Raw genomic sequence first — 20331 nt, forward strand, 5'->3', positions numbered from 1 at the left:
TAACTATAGATTCTTCAAAGATAGATTCTATACAAGATTTGGAACAACCTAAAAATGTTTTTGAGATTCAGAGTTTCTTGGCATTGGCGGGGTACTATCAGCGTTTTGTGAGGGACTTCTCTAGACTAGCCATGCCTTTGACTAGGTTGACTAGAAAGGGGGTTAAGTTTGTGTGGAGTGAGGCTTGTGAACAGTCTTTCCAAGAGCTTAAGACTAGGCTGACTACCACACCGGTGTTGATAATTCCAGAAAGAGGATTGGGCTATACCGTCTTTTGTGATGCGTCTCGGGATGGGTTTGGTTGTGTTTTGATGTAAGGGGGAAAGGTTATAGCCTACGGTTCGTGGCAATTGAAAACTCATGAGAAGAATTACCCTACCCACGACTTAGAGTTAGCAGCAGTAGTGTTTGCCTTGAAAGTTTGGAGGCATTATTTATATGGCGAGAAGTTTGAGGTTTTCTCCGATCATAAGAGTCTAAAATATCTATTTTCCTAAAAGAACTTGAATTTACGTCAACAGAGGTGGATGGAGTTTTTGGAGGATTATGACTTTGAGTTACACTAGCATCTGGGGAAGGCCAATGTAGTAGCCGACGCCTTGAGCCGGAAATCCGTGAGTAGTTTGGCGAGTGTGGTCATTCGGGAGTGGGTTATGTTGGGTGAAATTGGCAAGTTTGAGTTGCACTTGGGTGAGTTCGAAGAGGGTGCAACATTGTTTACTTTGAGTGCTCAACCTGTCTTGATTAGCAAAGTTGTAAAGGCACAACAAGGAGACCGTGAAGTAGAGTCAATTCGTGATAGAATCTCCAATGGGAAGGAAGAGAAGGGTTTGAACATTCACTTGGATCATAGTGTATGTTACCTAGACCGTTTGTTTGTACCTAAACCTTGTAGAGAGGAAGTGCTTCAGGAGTTCCATCACTCACGCCTTGCGGTACATCCGGGAGTGTATCATGATCTTAGCTGTGAATTTTGGTGGAGGGGTATGAAGCTGGATGTTGCATCCTTCGTGTCGAAGTGCCTTACTTGTCAACAAGTAAAGGCTGAGCACCAAAGACCATCGGGTTTGTTACAACCCTTACCAATAGTCAAGTGGAAATGGGAGCACGTTTTCATGGATTTCGTAGTTAGGCTTCCTAGGACACAGCGGGGCAATGATGCCATTTGGGTGATTGTTGATAGGTTGACTAAGTCTACGCATTTCATTCCAATGCGTACCAGCGACTTAGTTGAGCACTTAGCAGAGTTATACGTTAGAGAGATAGTTCGACTTCATAGGATTCCTGTAACCATCGTATCAGATAGGGATCCTCGTTTCACCGCCCAGTTGTGGCAAAGCCTTCAAGAGGCATTAGGAACTAAGTTGACCTTTAGCACCGCCTATCACCCTCAAACCAATGGGCAATCGGAGCGTACCATTCAAATTTTAGAGGATATGCTTAGAGCTTGTGTCCTAGATTTCAAGGGGTCTTGGGAGAAGCATTTACCATTGATTGAATTTGCCTATAACAATAGTTACCAAGCTAGTATCGAGATGGTGCCATTTGAGGCATTGTATGGCCGACCTTGTAGATCACCAGTTTGTTGGGCCGAGGTGGGGGATGCACCGTTGTTGGGTCTGAAAATTGTTAGGGAGACAACTGAGAAAGTTGCTCTTATTTAGAAGAGGTTAGCTATGGCCCAAAGTCAACAAAAATGTTATGCTGATAAGAGACGACAACCTTTGTCTTTTGAAGTGGGTGACCATGTTTTCCTTAAGATCTCACCTAGACAGGGTTTAATGAGATTCGGTAAGAGTGGTAAGTTGTCTCCGAGGTTCATTGGGCCTTTCGAGATATTGGAGAGAATCGGAGAAGTGGCATATCGGTTAGCCTTATCGCCATAACTTTCAGGGGTTCACAACGTGTTTCATGTGTCAATGCTTAGGAAGTACCAACCTGACCCTTCTCATATACTAGATTGGGTTGATTTTGAGGTAGATGAATGTGCCTCTTACGAAGAGCGACCGGTTCAAATCTTAGATACCCGAGAGCAAGTGCTATGGGGCAAAACTATACCGTTAGTAAAGGTGTTGTGGAGACACCACGGGGTTGAAGAAGCAACGTGGGAAAGGGAGGCGGAAGTTTGCTCCAAGTATCCGGATTTATTTGAAAATACTTAGTTATTTTGATTTGTAACATTTCCTAGTATTGAAGGGAAAAGATATTAAATTGTTGATCATATGATGTTATGAAAATTGTTAATCTAAGCATGAGACTGTAAAGAAATGATGTTTTGTTAAAAATGCTCCATTTCAAATGTTCATTGTAAGCAATTGTTGTCTTGATGTCATGATGATACTGACAATGGTAAATGTTGGTTGAATGTTAATGTCGCGATTTGGAATTTTGATGGCATAGTCATAATTGTTAGAATTCTTCGTTTGATTGGTTGGTTTAAATTTTGGGGACAAAATTTCCTATGGTGGGGAGGTTGTGATGACCGGTTTTGTTTTATTTCACTTCACTTTTGTCTTCCATAGGGTTTGTGATAGCCGGAAGCTTTTCCTCAAATAAAATTCTTGTTCTAGTTTTGTTCGGTGTTGAATTTCACTTGTTTCGGAGGATGCACGGTTGAGTCCGAAGTGCCCGGGGATCGAAAAAGAAAATTTTGGGTTACTGGGCCAGGGCCGCACGTACGGGGCCCTAGGCCTCAAGTGTGGGGTGGGGGCGCACGTGAAGGGGATGAGGCCGCACGTGCGAGGAGGGGCGAGTTATAGAGGGTTGTACACTGCTAAAAAGGTAGGTGCGGAGTGAGTGAGGTGCGGCAAGGGACCACCGCATGTGCGAGGGTGAAGGCCGCACATGCGGGGGAGGCACTCCACATGTGCGGGAGAGGGCGCCGCACGTGCAGGATTCTGGGCAGTCGAATCTCTATTTTTTTTCCCTTTTTGGCCGTGTATGTATCACACTTAAGGCATTTCTCTCTCACTCTAAACATTATTTTACTCCTCTTTCTCTCTAAAAACCTTCCCCAAACACCCCAAAGACCTTGATTTCTCACAATCCATGGAGCTTTGATCCATTTTCTTTCTCAAATCTTGGTGAGCAAAGCAAGAACTACATTGTGTTTTGGCATCTTTGATTCTCGGGTTTCTTCTCTCACCTTCTCCAAAAACCTTGAGGTAGTGATTTCTTGAGTTATATATACATGTTTTGCTATATTAATGTTGATTTAGAAGTTTTCTTGAAGCTCTTATGTTGATTTTTATTTTGTGATCTAAAATGTAGAGAGTTTTAAAAGTGGGGTTAAATCTCAACTCTTTTGTTAAACCTAGAGGGCTTCCTTTTTATCAAACTTGAGAAAGATGATTTAAGTAGGGTTTCACCAAGGAAATGGGAAATGTTTGGTTTTTGATAAAAACCCTAGAAATTGGGGATTTTGGAAAGTATGGAAATGCCTATGGATTTCTTACTTTTCTTGTGTTAAAAGAATGAATGAGTGTAGGTTTCATGATGTGGTTTGCAAAATGGCAATCTTATTGATATATGAAAATGGCGAATTTGTTTTAAAACTATTGTTAAATGCATGAACATGTGTGATTGTGAGACGACAAGTTGTTGTGTACCATAGATCATGAGAAATGGGAATCTTGGAAATTGATGTTCGAAAACATTATATGAAGGGACAACATTGTCAAAAATTGTGCATAATGAGAACACATTGCTATGTGTTGATAGCTTGGTTGTGTACATGGTTAATTGTGAAACAAGATTAGATAGAGAGAAATGGAGAAATGTTATAAGGTATTAGTTATTACATCATATACTCATTCAATTTACATTGAGAAAGAATATTTTTAAATAAGAACTATTTAATGTTATGGGTTAAATACGTTGGTAAGTTTGGTTAGGAGGTGTAGATGAATTTGATAAGTTGGCCTGAGTGTCCGGGGTGAAAGACCGAAAATACGCGCGGAGGAGGTACCACTTCCCTTCCTGTTAGCAACCGGTAAAGTGAGGTTATTGGTAGTGCTTGTTGAGCCTACTTGCAGACACCAACCTAGGGATTACCTGAGTCGTATTTACCGCCCTTTTTGATTAAAATTGGAGATTTCAGAATTATTGAGATTTTTTTTTAAAACTATTATTGAAACTTGATGATTTTCAAGAAGAACATGTGTATGAAATTTCCTTTAAACTGGCATTGCATGGCATCACATTTAATATTGGAAAGTCTAGCATAACTGTGTATACTTTGTAAGGATTCTCTACTAGGCATTATGCTCACCCCTATTGGATTTTGGTGCAGGAAAAGACGTAGTGATCCCGCCAAGTTGAGGGCGTGGATATGTTGTGAAGAGTAACAACTCTATTTTGTTATGATTTGATTACTAGCCAAGGGCTATCCATGTATAGGTCCAAGAGGCCACTTTTGTATAACCGAGCTTAAGCCTTGGAAGTTGTAGCCCATGAGGGTATTTTATTTATTTTGAAATTTGACGTTCTACATGCTATAGATTCATGTATTTAATATCCTTGAATGTATAATTTGCATGTAGAATTTTTGTATAAACCTGGCGATTAATGATGTAAAGGTTGGGGGTTTTGTTATATTTATATAGTGAATGTTGGTTAAAGTATTTCATCTTGATGGATTATTTTCGGGGCATTACACAAAGAGAGTTAGAGAGTTTCCAACTCAAGCCCCTCAATCCCTCATAACAATACTACATTACAACCTCCCTCCCAAAGCAAATCTAATTTGCAGCAAATTATACATAAAATCAGTGATGGAAAAATGGAAATCCCTTAAGGTGGATTTCAGCCAGATTGCAAGCCTAACAGTGATAGCTTCATGTAACTCCTCCATGTTTGGTTGGATATCTTGAAAGAGGCAGTCATTCCTATGCTTCCAAATGGACCAAAGAGCCACCAAAGGGATGGCATTCCAAATTCTCCTTTCAGCTTTGGTGAAGTTATTCCCAGCCCACCACTGCAAGAGCCCATCAACTGATCCAGGCACCATCCATTGAGTTCCCTTCCATTCCAGTAGTCATGCCAGAAGTACACTCTACAACCATTTCCCACTTTAATCTGAAGATTATTGACATGAAATTGCAAGAGGCTGACTCTTTGGTTTGCTGCTACCAAAATATCTCCCCAAATCTTGGAGAATCTGTTGCCTGCTTGAAGATTTGTGAGCCATTTCCCACCTTCTACTTTGTATTTGTTGCAAATCACCTTCTTCCACAGGGCTATTTCCTCATTGGCAAACCTTCACCACCACTTAATTAATAAACACACGTTCATGTCGCTGATTCTTCTAACACCCAACCCCCCTTGCTTGATAATTTTTGTTACCTCTTTCTATTTCACTAAATGGATTTTCCTCTTTAACTCAGAGCCACCCCATAAGAATGAGGCTTGTAATTTTTCAATTTCTTTTGCTATCCCTTCTAGCATCTTGAACAGAGATAGGTAATACACTGGCAGGCTTGATAACACTGCTTTAATCAGAGTTAACCTACCTGCAAAGGAGAGAAATCGCCTCTTCCACCCAGCAAGCCTGAGCTTTATCTTCTCAATGACAAGTTTCCAACTCAGCTTCCTGTGAGGGCTAGCACCCAAAGGCAAAACCAAGATACTTCAGTGGTACTAACTTAGTTTTACAGTTTAGCAAGGAAGCAAACTCAATGAGCACAGATTCAGAGACACCAAACCTACATACCACACTTTTATGATAATTTATCTTAAGCCCTGATGCAACTTCAAAACACCTTAAGATCCTTTTTAAATTTAGCACTTCTGACCATTCAGCTTCACAGAACAATAAGGAATCATCTGCAAATTGAAGGTGAGAAACTACTACATCATTAACACTAAATACTACTCCTTTCAATAGCCCTAACTCCCTAGCTCTCATAAGTAATATGTTCAACCCTTCTGCAGCCAAGTTAAATAGGAAGGGAGATAATAGATCCCCTTGTCTGAGACCTTTTTGAGGACTAAATTCCTTAGTTGGTGAACCATTCACAAGTATTGAGATTCGAGCTGAAGAGAGACATTCTTTCATCCTAGGAATCCATTTTGATCCAAAGCCAAAGCTAGATAGCATTAAGAATAGGAATTCCCAGTTGAGGGAGTCATAAGCCTTCTCAAAATCAATTTTGAATAACAGCCTTCTTTTCTTGGTTTTTTTCCACCCATCCACAATTTCATTTGCAATCAATACCCCATCAAGTATGTTTCTTCCTCTTAGGAATACTGATTGTAATTCACCAATTACAGATGACATGACTTTTTTTAGTCTACTTGCAAGAACCTTGGTGAGTATTTTGTAAGCTGGCCCAATTAGGCTAATGGGCCTATACTCATTTAAGTTAACTGCATTCATTTTCTTTGGAATAAGGGTGATGAAAGAGCTGTTCAATCCACTAGCCAATCTACCCCGCTCATGAAAATCTGACATAAAGAGCATCACATCTTCTTTGAGCACCTTCCAATGTTTCTGAAAAACATTAAATTGAAACCATCTGGACCCGGAGCTTTGTTTCCATTACAATGTTTGACAACTTCCCAAACCTCATCTGCTGAAAATTCTAACTCTAACATATGAAATGAATCACTTTGCCTCACATTCTTGAAATCACCAACTATCACAGGTCTATGCCCCCACTCTTCTAAAAACTACTTTTTAAAATGTGACCACACCTCATTCTTGACCAAGTTTGGTTTCTCAAGCACCACATCCCCAACTGCAATGAAGTTGAGGGCATTTCTATTTTGTCTACTAGTAGCCATGACATGAAAATATCTTGTGTTCCTGTCCCCTTTCATATTTCAGTCTAACCTTGACTTTTGAAGCCATGTGCATTCCAACATTCTACTTAATCTCCACATTTCATTCCTTGTCTCTCTTTTTTGTTTGATTTCAGCATCCTCCAGAGGTCTTACTTCAGCCCTCAGATCTAAGGCATTCAGTTCATCTTCTGTTGCTTTTAGTAGGGTTGCAATATTACCATATACTTCTCAATTCCACTGTTTTAATGCCATCTTTAGAGCCTACAGCTTCCTTTGCAGAATATATCCATTAGTCCCTTGAAACTGTAGTTCCTTCCAGGTATTCTCCACAAAAGGTGCAAAATTTGAGTGCAAGAGCCAAACATTTAAGAATTTGAAAGGTTTGGGACCCCAATCCCTCTCATCTTCCATAAGCACTATAGGGCAATAATCTGAGACCAACCTAGGCAATCCCCACAGTTTGAATTTATACTTCTCAATCCACTCTGGACTAAGAAGAAATTTGTCAATTCTGCTCCATTTGTTTCCATCATGGGCATTGCACCAGGTGAATTTTCTCTCTATCATTTGCATATCAGTCACCTCATATCTATCTATAGTAATTAATGATGATTTCATTTGTGATATATTTTTAATCATTTTTTAATGAATCAAACATTGTAATAGAATGATCATTGTATTCTATTTTACTGAACCAAACAAAGCATTAGCGTTTGTTGATAAATTAAGACGATACTAGGAAGTTGAAAACAATACAAAGAACAAATCATTATGAAGGAAGCTTTCTCTATTTTACTTTTTTGAAGAGGAACAGTACAAGAATAAATGCTTGCTTCTATGTGTTCATAGAAGAATGTTATAATGTCCCCTCCATGAAAACTCAAAAGAAATATATGGATTCCCATAAGAATATAAGAAGTTTGCTAGCCAAAAGCACAAGGAAGGTTTCTCTATTAGTGTTTGTTGATAATAGGACACAAAGGAACCGGGATATAACAATACAAAGAATAAAAGGTTAGATATACAAGTGGTCTTTAAAATATGCGTTATTTTATATTTTAGTATTTAGTTTTGTAATTTATATAGGAGTGACTACTGATTCAATGGTTAAGACTTCACCTAATAACCTTGAGGTTATGGGTTCAAGTCTTGAAACCACCATTTCGTACATTATGCCAAATGTTAAGGGTGTACTCAATCTTTTTTTCCCAAACACACATTAATGTGTATTAATTGGGTATCTTTTTTTTTAAAGCTTTGTAATTTAAAAAATCAACAAAAACAAAAGTTTGATGACGAAAATGTAAGAAAGTATATATTTGGAAGCTAAAATAAAACTAAATACATAGTTTAGGAACTAAAATGTTATAAAGTGCTTCCTTTGAGACCATATTTGTATTTGGTTATTGTGATTTTGTTATGGCTTCATGTAAAGTTTTAAAAATACCTATAATCTTGTTACTGATTTTGTCAGGTTTTAAAGTATAACCAATTGCATGCTATGCTTTGAGGACTAAGCTGGAACAATAAAAAAATTAGGGACCAAAATGTAATGAACGTATATATATATGAAAAATGTTTGGGAGCACTAATTAGTGCTCCCACTAATTAGGTGGCAGTGGGTCCCGTCATTAATGATGTGATGTTTTGGTCTTGGAGTTGTGTTTTTTTTTTTTTTTTTTTACTTTATTAATGCATTAGTGTTATTAGTGATGATGTTTTTAGTGGGATGAATCATTGTTGTATATATATATACTTTTTGAAGCGGACGTATAATTAACCCACGAATAAATTATAGAAGGTTTATTACACTTTGATTTTCAAGAAATCTAAAGAGGTATAATACAAGAGAATAAATGGCAATCCGTGTAAACTAAACAAGTAAGGAACAAAAGTGAAGTATAAAGTCAGGAAGCAGGTATGGCCTCGTTTGAGAACAGGCTAATTTAGTAATTTTTTAGTTAATTGATTAAAAAGATAGGTAAAAAAAATTTGTATGTTTTGAATGACTTTTTGACTAATTACGAAAAGTTATGCAAAAAATAGAGAGAAACCGTAATTGTTGACTTTTTGATATGACTAATTGACTAATTTAATAACTTTTTAACTAATTGACTAAAATGGTAACATCCCAAACGAGGCCTAAGTAAAGAATAATAATAATGCCACAAGTACAAGATTGGGAAATCTTCCAAAACAACAAAGCAGTTGATGGGTTTGAACCATTTTTAAAATTTTTTATTTTCTTTATCAGACAACACTTGCCTCTCTCTTTGGACTGACTGAAACACTTCATTACTACCTTCAATTGAAGGGAAACCCTATTTCAAAGTCTAAAAGCCTTTGTCATAGCATAGTCAAGCTATTGCTGGAATCTGACAGAGCGACAAAGCTGCTCCAAAGGATTTGGAACCTCATATCATTTCTCGGAGTTGCACAGGAATCAGGTTATGTTTCTACAAAACACACAATTTTGTCGTCACATTTTTTGCTATAAATATATTTGAGAATTCTAGCTATTGACAGCAATATTTCCATGACTGTAGGGCCTCACCTCACATCTTGAATAGCTTTTTTCTAATCCAATTTACAATCACACACAAATATGAATATTCTACTTAAACATATGACATACATACCCATATTGGATCCAGGTACAACACATGAATTACAAACCATGGCATTGAGCTATGCTGTAAAAGGGGAAGCGAAGCGGATGAAAAAGAACCCGAAATCTTCACCTTGATATGCCCTAAATCCACTAGGATTCCTTAGAATTCACTAGGGTTTCCTTGAATCCCCAAGAAAGAAAACCAGAAGAACTCTCATGCTGTGTTTGGTTTGGGAATTTGGGGAGGAATTTAGAAAAGGAAAGAGAAAAGGTGTGTGAAACTAGGTGAAATTTAGGCATGTTTGATTCACATTTCAGCTATCTTTTTCATTTCCTTTTCCAAATCCCTCCTCAAATCCCTTAACCAAACATAGCGTCATGGTTTTGTTTATTTAAAATTCAACCCCCTTAGCACATAGGGCATACATATAGATTTATAGTACAAGCAGGGCCAGCCCTGAGCTCCAAATTTGGGATCCCGATAAGGATAGGCATCGCCTGGTTTTATTTTAAATTTATATCAAGATTATGTCAATCTATTTATTTATTTTTTATATTATTGTATCATGTTTGTTTTGGTTCGTGTTTCATCTTAAAATTTTAAAATTACCAAGTGTATGGTGAAATTAATTTATTTTTCACATTATAAAATTAATATCTACTCAATAATAAAATTATTCATAAAATGTTTGCTTTCGATTCAATTATATTTTCTTATTTAAATTTTGTTATAACCTATTATTATATATTTTTTTTAAATAGAATTACTCTGATATAAGTAACAAATAATACATATCTTAAATGGGAAAAAAAATCTTATTAGCTTAACTTGCTAATTCGTGTAAGGTTTGAGTTATGTCGAAACTTCTAATCCTCAACTCTAACTAATTTTAGCTCTTATGACCTTGGTAGGCTAAAAAATAATGATTCAATTCAACACATCGAAGTTCACAATCTAAATTATGAATGCTTAATTAGTAATTTGACATTTAAAATTACGATAAAAGTATTATTTAATTAATAATTTACTGTGGTTAGTTTAATTTTTATTTTGTATTATAAGTTTATATTTTATTTAATTCTTTTTTTTTTCTTTTGTTGTAATCTAGATTTATTAAATCATAAAGCAATAAGACTATAATTTCATATTTTTTAATTATTGTAATGATTTCTTCATATCTTGATTTATGTAAATAAAATTTAATATATAATTTTAGTGATTATATATAAGTAGAATTTGTGTGGATATTAGCAAATAAAAAAAATTGTAAATACTTATCATTTTATCCAAACATTTTTTTTAAAATTATGTATGAAGGACCCAATTTCAAAACTTTGCCTTATTAGGTCAAGTATTTCAGGAGCAAGGATCCTCTAAAGTAATTTTTTCCTAAAGTTTCCTAGAGTGCTATATTGTGTGGTTGAGATTTACTGACAAGTCACATCAATTTTTCTGATGTGACTTGCCAGTAAATCTCAACCACACAATGTAGCACTCTAGGAAACTTTAGGAAAATTTCACTCTAGAGGATCCTTAGTGGTATTTCAGAGCCCGCAAACATATACAAGAAAGGAATAACTGATCGAATTAGAATCTAATATGAGTCAAGCAGGGGGTGACAAACTTAACTCGTAAAGATGCATTATGAGCTTGCATTAAAGGATCAACAAGGGAGGACTTCGTGATACTGATTTTACTTCAAGACTGTTCTATTTTTTGTCTTTGTTTTGCTGCTGTGGACCTTTTTAAGTTGTGCTGATGGGTTAGTGAAGGCTTTGGTGTCTTGTTTGTTGTCTTTTGTTTTTGGTTGGGTTTTGGCTTGCATATAGAACACGTGCCAACCTAGTTGTTTTGATAGGCAAAAAAGAAATACACTGATGTATAACAAATGAATACAAAGAGAGTACATCCAGAATGGCTAAGGAAAAATACATCATCGATTGCATATCCAAAGGCCACAAAAACACTAAAAAAATGCCAAGGTGCCACCAAAACTCCTAAATAAATAAAAATCCGAACTCCTAAATGAAAGAAATTACAACTGCCAATCCAAATCAATACAAAAAACCTCTAAATGCCCAATCTTCAAAAAAATATCATCTCTCAAACACCCCAAAACACAGTGAAAAACTAAACCCTCTTCATAATCCCATTGATGTTTCAGCTTCATAATGTACATCTCATCTTCCCCAAGTAGTTTCTGTCACTATGGCAGCAAGAAATTGATCTTCCTTTCAGCCACCACCACTTAAGTCTCACTGTTTTCTTCTCCCTCTTCACTTGACCTCTGACATTCCATGATAATAGCTTCATTGATAAAATAAAAAAACCCTTTAACCTTAGGCAAGAACAAATGAACTACTTATATACTTGGGTATTCGTCCTTGCTATGCCGATCAAGTTACCTGCCATTCTCTTCCTCCATAACACGGATTGGACTCACAATTTCATTGTCCCCTCCTTCATAGCTTAATCCCAGATTCCCAATAACTTTCCAATTTTCCACACTGCCTCAGCTTCATTTAGCAGAATCTTGTTGTGATTAACAATGCCTTCTGTGGAAACGGATAAAGCAGCAGCACTGGCAGTGGCAATGTCCCTTATTGAATTCCCTTTGCGTCTACCTCCTCTTTATCAACCATTAGCTCCACCAATTGTCCTCTCTTCAGCACTCTTGTGATTTCTTTTTCCTCTTTTTAATACATCTCTGTTGTACACTCTTCACCACATATGTTGAATGCGAAGGTAAAACGGCACTGTTCTCTTCTCTGTATTGTACTGTCGACACAGAGCCAAAGCAACAGCTGTAGGTCTTGATTCAATATCCCATATATTTTGTGGAATCGATTTTCCTCCTATCACATTACATTATATTAGCCTTCATGGAGCTAGCATACATCTCTCCTTGTCTGCTTTGAATGAATAGATTCAACCTTTCTCCCATTTTTCATACTAAAGTCTGCCAACTTAACAATCAGTAGTTTTCTCTATTCAACAGCCATGCATGCATGCCCCATTTAATTTTGTAATAGCATTACAAAACCAAAAACAAGCAAGACAAGACCAATGAATAATAGAGGGATTCTACATTAAAGTTCATTCAAATCAGCACAGACAAGTTGGCAAGGAGCCAACAAAAAAGAAATAAAGAAAGAAACCAAAAATCACAAAATCAGCACAGAGAAAACAAAACAGCTCCAAAAGACCTTGGAATTGCTCATGAATGCAATCCAAGCAAATGGTTAATCCATGCTTGTAATATCCTTCAATTTGAGAATTTGCACTGCTTTGATGTCATACAACAAGTTGTCGATGGAAAAACAATCACTCCTGATTTCAGATTTCACCCAGAAAGCTGTCCTTACTTTGATATACTCCAAAACCTTGTCCAAGAAACCTCATGATCCTTGAAAATGATCTTGTTCCTCCTTGTCAGCCATAACAACCACATTGTCACAAAAAAAAATGATTCCCAAATTTGCTTCATAAAATCGTCAAAACCTGAATCAAACCACCATGTGAAGGAGAACATGTTGCAAAAGGACATGATCAGCAGACTCCTCATGGCAGGCACAGAAAGGACAGAGAACGAGAATAGCTTGCCAAGGATTCTGCATCTGAACCAAGCTAGACTCAGCAAGACTACACTTCGAACCAACTGTAAAGATACCACTGTCATCACCCCTCCAGAACAAGCAATCTTCTTGCTTTGTCACAAACATCATATTGCTAAGCATGCTATTGAGCTCCTCCAACAATTTTCTTACCCATTCAAAAAGAGTTCCTCTAAAACTCAATCTCGAATTCCCATTACTTTCATCATCAACATACATTGCAAAAAAGATCTGCCACTCTTGTTGGTCAGTCAACAAGTTCTTAAAATCATAATTCCCCACCCAATTATCAAATGAAAATCTTGTCATATTGCCGTTCCTCAATTTTCAAAAAATAGGTTATTACTTAGAATATTCTTCCATATCCTAGAAGCCAGACCCATGTTCATATTCCAAGGAAGCCATTCCAAAGAGTCAAACAAATGAGGAAAGAGAACCTGAAATCTTCACCTTGGCATGACCTAAAATTCATTAGGATTCCTTAGAATTCACTAGGATTTCCTTGAATCCTCATAGTTTCAAGTTATTTAACAAAGGAAAAATTATTAGATACTTTCGGAGTATCATGTGACATTGTTTAAGTGGTACTCTCAGCAAATGAGAAACCACAACATAGACTAAGTGGGTCATTCTTTATCTCTTAATTACTTAACAAATGTGAGTTAGCATGTCCCACCCGTAAAAATTTTCGCTAAGTGGTTGATTTGGAGCATCATGTAGGCAACACTAGATGATTCTACGGGACTACTGAATAACTGACAGAATTAAAGCTAGCTAAGTCATGTGTAGAGGAGACAAATTAAGAAGATTTGTCTAGTATTGATTAGAGGACGGAAAGCAAGACAAAACTAAGGAATAATAGAGGGATTCTACATTAAAGTTAGTTCAAATTTTCCATTTGGTTAAAGCTAAATATTCAGAATTTGTAGTCATAATTTTAAAATAACGTGTGCTTTAGATTCAATTCTTGTGTGGTGGAGTTATACTTGGAATGAATTTGGATAACATATTCATTTTTGTGGATAAAATTCTGGTAAGAAATTATGAATATGTAAGTATTATTCTTTGCATTTTTTTTTTTTGGGGGGGGGGGTCTTATATGTATAGACTACAAGATCAATTTCTACCAACATAAAAAGTGAAAAATAATATGAAAATATGTATCAATAAACACGTTTTCTTATAGCTACATTGAGTTACAATTTAGCAACTGTAAAACAATTTGTCTATTGAAGTGAGACATTTTGAGTTGTGTTCGATGGTTTTTAATGACACTAAAGACATCTATGATAGAATCAACATTAAAATTTTCTGAATGAATGTGATTTAGTAATTTCCAGAATCCTCCTCCACCTTCTTGTCTTCTCCACACGTTATACCTTCTTATGAGAAATTAATTTTTTGTTATGTTTGTCTACATTTTTTAATTTCATGTTTTGACTACCATGTTTGATAAATATAGAGAGGAGACCACTTAAATTTTTTATTTTATTTTTTTTAAATATAAAGGGCATGAGCATGTATACTTTTTCTCCATAGATAACTTTTTGAAGGAAAATGTGCCAAAATAATAAAGAAGTTATGAGCGAGTTTTCTAAGTTGTGTTTTACATGGACACAGTCACACACTACTAATAAACATAATCAAAACTAATTGTGATGGCGGTGTCTTCAGTGCAGTGCAGGGAGATGTAATGGCAACAAGTGCAGTGAGCTCTGTTATTCAATATTTGGGACCATTGTTAGCCCATGAAGTAGAGCTGTTGAAGGGTGTCCGCAAGGAAATGGACATTATCAAATCTGAATTGGAGTACATACGATCTTTCTTAAAAGATGCAGAATCAAAGGCAGATGTAGGAAAGGAAGGCGAGAAAATATGGGTGAAAGACGTAAGGGGGGTTGCTTATCGGATAGAAGACGTTGTTGATGAATATATACTTCTTCACTTGGCAAAGCAGCAGCCTTGACGTTGCGGTTTCATCATCAGATACTTCCGTAAAGTCACTCACTCGATCACTAGACTAAAGCAATGACATGAAATAGCCTCACAAATCCAAGATATCAAGACTACAATTGGTGAGATCAAGGAACGAGCTGATCGATATAACTTCAGTACTACTGACTCAGAACAAAGCAGCAGCACCAAAGACAACAATTGGCATGACCCTCGATTGGCTTCCCTTTACCTTGAAAAAGACGAAGTTGTTGGCTTGGAACATGCCACAGATAAACTGATAAAAAAATTGTTGGAAGAACAATCACAACGGGAAGTGATCTCAGTAGTAGGCATGGCTGGAGTTGGCAAGACCACACTTGCCAAGAAAGTTTACGACAGCCAACAAGTGAATGCACACTTTGACTGCAAAGCATGGTTCAGGATCTCTCAATCATACAAGCCAGGTGAGCTCCTCAAAACCATGATAAAGAAGCTATTAGAAAAAGAAGTTCCACTTGATAAAGGAATTGATTCAATGGACCAGAAGTCACTCATTGACAAGCTAAGAGAATATTTAAAGGAAAAGAGGTATGTCATTGTGTTTGATGATGTATGGAAAACTGATTTTTAGGAATTCATAAGATTTGCTTTACCTGAGAATAGCAAAGGCAGTAGAGTAATTATCACCACACGTAATGATGAAGTCGCTGCTTTAAGCGTAGCACCTTCAATGAAAAATGTTCACAAACTTCGACCCCTATCCCAAAAGAAGGCTTGGAAACTCTTTTGCAATAAAGCATTTAGGGGTCATTGTCCCCCTGAGTTGAAGGAAGTATCACATGAAATTGTTAGAAAATGTGAAGGATTGCCACTTGCAATTGTGGCAATAGGTGCTTTCTTGTCCATCAAACAAAAGGATATATCCGAATGGCAAAAGTTCTCTGACAAACTAGGCTCTGAGTTAGGAAGGAATCTTACAAGCATAAAAAAAATTGTGTTGTTCAGTTACAATGATCTGCCGCACTACCTGAAATCATGTTTCTTGTACTTTGGCATAATACCGGAGGACTACTCTATTAGCCGTGGAAGACTAATTCGGTTGTGGATTGCTGAGGGTTTAGTTGAAGAGCGGAAAGGAAACACATTGGAAGAAGTTGCTGAAGAATACCTAACTGAGTTGATCAATAGATGCTTAGTTCAAGTGTCAACAACAAAAATTGATGGAAGAGTTAGAGATTGTCGGGTACATGATATAGTGCATGAAATCATTCTCTCAATGTTAGAGGAGTTTAGTTTCTGTCAACTTATGGAAGAAGAGAATTCAAGTTTCAATGACACAACTCGCCGACTATCTATGCATATGCATTATTGCTGCACTATGGATAAAGTTATGGAAAGCATTATTAAATCTCCAGTTGGTGCTGTTTTTCTTTTTCAAGTGGGAGTGGGAGAGCTACCAAAGAAGCCCTTATTGGGTACACTAGCTGCAAATTTCAAGCTTTTGAAAACATTGGATCTTCAGGATGCTCCTTTGGATCAACTTCATGAGGAAGTGGGAAATCTATTTCTTTTGAGATACCTAAGCATAAGGAGAACAAATGTGGGGATAATTCCAAAGTCCATAGGCAAGTTGCAAAACATACAACAGACTTTGGATATGAATTATTCCTTTGTGAGAGAGCTCCCATTTGATACCAGTAGGCTACATAAGTTGCGACATCTTCTTGCCTATTCTTATAACGATGAAAGTATATCCTTAGGAGTGAAGATAGAGGGAGGGATTGGGGGTTTAGAGGAGCTGCAAAGTTTGTGGTCTGTGGAGACAAATGATGGCCTAATTAAAGAGCTTGAGAAATTGAGGCAACTAAGGAAGTTGGGAATTATAAAACTGGAAAGAGAGCATGGGAGGGCTCTATGTGCAGCCATTGAGAAGATGAAATACCTTAAAACATTGAGAGTGGTGGCCTCAAGTGATGATGAGATTCTGGATTTACAGTATATATCGTCTCCACCTCAATATCTTCAACGTCTCGAGTTGGGTGGATGTTTAGAGGGGTTGCCCGACTGGATCTCGAAACTTCAAAATCTAGTCAGATTATCTCTAGTGGGTTCAGGTTTGACCAAGAATGATCCACTAAAAGCTCTTCAAGTCTTGCCTAGTTTAGTACGTCTTTGGCTTTGGGATGCATATGATGGGGAGCAATTGTATTTTGAGGTTGGAAGGTTTCAAAAACTTAAGCAACTAAGTCTCGTAGGGTTCAAGGGATTGAATTCGGTGATAATAGAGGACGAAGCATTGCCTCTTCTTGAAGAGCTAATGATTGGGCCTAGCCCGCAACTAAAGGAGGTACCATCTGGCATCCACCACCTCACAAATCTCAAAACTCTTCGGTTTACTGATATGCCAGAAGAATTCATAGATAGAATGAAACCCAAACCCAAACCCAACCAAGGAAAAGGACTATTGGATCGTTGAGCATATCCCTCATGTCGAGCTCTGGTCTCGGATCGAAAAAGTAGTTCATGTTACTCATATCAGCAATCTTGAAGAATATTTCAATCGGAAGGTGGAAAACGCAAGGGTTAGGGAAGATAAAAATGAATCTCAAAGTTGAATGCCAGTTCAATTAACTTTCAGGTTTGACCCCAACTGAATTGCTGTGTTTGTTTATTTCAGAGTTAAAAAGAGTAGATTTAGGATAGGAGAGTTTTTAGGACGCTTTATTATTGGGGTCACTATGCCTCCATTTGAGGTGTATTATGATCTTATTTTTATAATCCAAATTGTTCACTTTGTAGGGTAGGATTTGTCGAGTACTTCAGGTCTACCAAAAATCATATTAATCGGATATCAATAATAATATGATTGAATTGCATATTGTTTATGCTATTTCTCAAAAGAAAAACTTATTATTTATTTTTTTGGTTATCGATCACATAGTTGTTGATATCCGATTAATATAATTTTTGGTAGATATGAAGTACTCAATAAACCCTACAAAATTAATGGTTTGGATCATAAAAATAAGGCCAGAATACACCTCAATTAGAGGCACCACAGTCATTGCTGTGCTTTTAGCACAGTAGTGACCCCATAGCCTATTATTTGTCATTTTAATTTTATTATTTTACTTTTTATATTGACAATTTTGATAATTAAAATTTAAGGGACTAAAATAACAAAAAAATGCATATTTTAGGGACTAAAAATGTCACGTTTTAAAATAAATTATCATGCTACTTAGGTTGCGTTTGATTAAAAAGAAATAAATGATAGAAAGTAAAAATGAGTGAAAGAAAAGAAAAGAAAAGGAAAATAAAATAAAATAAATTTTTTGTATGAATTTGATTAGGATGAAAATTTTACAAGAAAATAAATTTTTTTATTAGAAATGATTACGTTTATAACAAATTTAAATTTTCTTATATTTTCCTTATTACTTCCATTACTTTCATACTAAACAAACTTATAAAAAAATATAGCTCCGTTTGGTTTAGTTTTTGAAATTAGTTTTGAGTTTTGAATTGTGTTTGAAAGATAAAGGTAGCATTTGGTTAAGTTTTCAAATCATGATTTGGATAAAAAAAAAAAAAAAAAAATTCAAAACTCTTTTTAAATTTTAGGTTTTCAAATCATGTTATTTGAGTTGTGTTTTTTTTTTTTTGCCAATTCAATTCAATTCAATTCAATTCCAGGTTTGTCCCCAACTCAATTGCAATGTTTATTAATCCTTGGTCAAGTTTTTGATGAAAAAAAAAATCATCTTCAATACTCCATTTTTAAAATTTTTGTCAAATTTTAATTTGATGCAAAAAAAAAAAAAAATGTTTCTCCCTTGATTTGATGGATATGTGGAGAGAAATTTTATGCACCCCATAATGTATTTTTGTAATAAATATTATGTATTTCTATGATAAATAATATGTAATTTTTTAGTAAAATTACGTTAATTTGTGGTTTAGAAATTAACTTACACATTTTGTGATAATGTTATATTTTTTTTATTCAAACATTTTCTAACAAAAAATTTTGTAACATTACCACAAAAATGCTTAGCATTACCACAAAATATGTAATTTTATTTCTGAAATACAAATTATCATAACTATATGAAAAAATTACATAACATTTATCACAAAAATGCATAACAAATATACTACAAAAAATGTGTACCATAGCCTTACCCTACATTTGATAAATAGATTGGATATGATTTTTGAACACTTTTTTATCAAATTTAAATTTGACAAAAATAAAAATTAAGAGTTCGAGTTGCTCTAACATACCATTATTCTTAAGGTTGCCATCACTACTCCACTCACTCTCCCATCACCTACACCACCACTATTACAACCAACACGCCATCATTTTTAAGGTCGGAATCAAATACAAAAAAAATATTTTTCTATTGAAAAAAAATATATATAAATCACCTATACTTTTAGTATTTATATTATTCATTGATATATTGTACCTCCTTACATTTAGTATGCGTTTTGTAATTATTAAGTCTTTTGCTGCAAATGCATACAGTTGAAGGAAATTCAATTGCAGAGACAAACAGAATCCAAGTACTCCAAGCTTCTGATCACCTCATGATTAAGGAAATTCCAGTTGATTTTTATTTTCTTTTGGATTGCAAAAAAAAATAAAAATTGTCATCTTGCTAACATGAACGGGTTTGTTATGGTTTATTTTATTGTTGTTTGCTAAGATAGTGTATTGGATTTATGTTATTAAGACTTATTTCATGATAACCACAACGCTGCAACTCTAATTGAGAAAAACATATGATCATACATTCGATCTTGTAGTGTTTCTACACTAAGTTCCATTTTGTTATTTTCTTTCTATTTTTTTTATTCTTGAGAACTAATGTTATGCATGAGAAATGTATTAGGTTTAGATAGGGCTGAGCAAGGAATCCGTGAAATCCGTAATCCGATCCAGTCCAGTCCAATCCGATAGGTTTGGATTGGTTTTTTGAATCCGCGGTTCGGTTTCGGATTGAAGAATTAAAAATCCGTAGTTCACGGATTGGTTCCGGATTGAATCCCACGGTTCCGGATTGGAACCGATCTGGACCGTATACAAATAGTCTATATTTTTATTATACAACCTCCCCCATAGTATCTTCTCTTATTCTATATAAAATCTAAACTCAAATCTAAAACCGTATAATATCTTCTTTTATTACTTTTGTTTGTTAGTTTTAAGTTTTAATTTGCAATGGTCTAAACATATTGCTATTATGGAACTTCAAGTGTTATATATATATATATATTTTTGTTATTTAATTATGTGAATCCGTGGTCCTAAACCGATCCAATCCGTATTTAAATGGATTGGTTCGGATTGGTTCCATGATTATTCTATATAAAATCTA

The 20331-nt window shown here is 35.6% G+C and overlaps 1 protein-coding gene and 1 long non-coding RNA gene across 3 annotated transcripts; one reads left to right on the top strand and one right to left on the bottom strand.

Moving 5' to 3' along the window:
- The first annotated feature begins 8984 nt into the window (after window positions 1–8984).
- Window positions 8985–17420, top strand: LOC145801998 (disease resistance protein RPM1-like). 2 transcript variants are annotated; one of them, XM_082894064.1, is made up of 2 exons: window positions 8985–9230; window positions 14689–17420. In XM_082894064.1, the coding sequence occupies exon 2, from the start codon at window positions 15675–15677 to the stop codon at window positions 17418–17420; it is 1746 nt and encodes a 581-aa protein (XP_082750190.1). In that variant the 5' UTR covers window positions 8985–9230; window positions 14689–15674. The 2 variants fall into 2 exon arrangements, with proteins under 2 accessions (XP_082750190.1, XP_082750189.1); XM_082894063.1 differs by having other exon boundaries at window positions 9030–9230; window positions 14684–17420.
- Window positions 11245–17013, bottom strand: LOC145802000 (uncharacterized). The gene is made up of 2 exons (XR_014343983.1): window positions 16887–17013; window positions 11245–13470 (listed from the first exon to the last, which is right to left on the bottom strand). It is a non-coding gene; the product is annotated as an uncharacterized LOC145802000 (long non-coding RNA).
- Window positions 17421–20331: the final 2911 nt, after the last annotated feature.

Source organism: Camellia sinensis, chromosome 11, assembly GCF_055761805.1.
Source record: "Camellia sinensis isolate YWXY chromosome 11, ASM5576180v1, whole genome shotgun sequence".
Taxonomy (NCBI): Eukaryota; Viridiplantae; Streptophyta; class Magnoliopsida; order Ericales; family Theaceae; genus Camellia; species Camellia sinensis.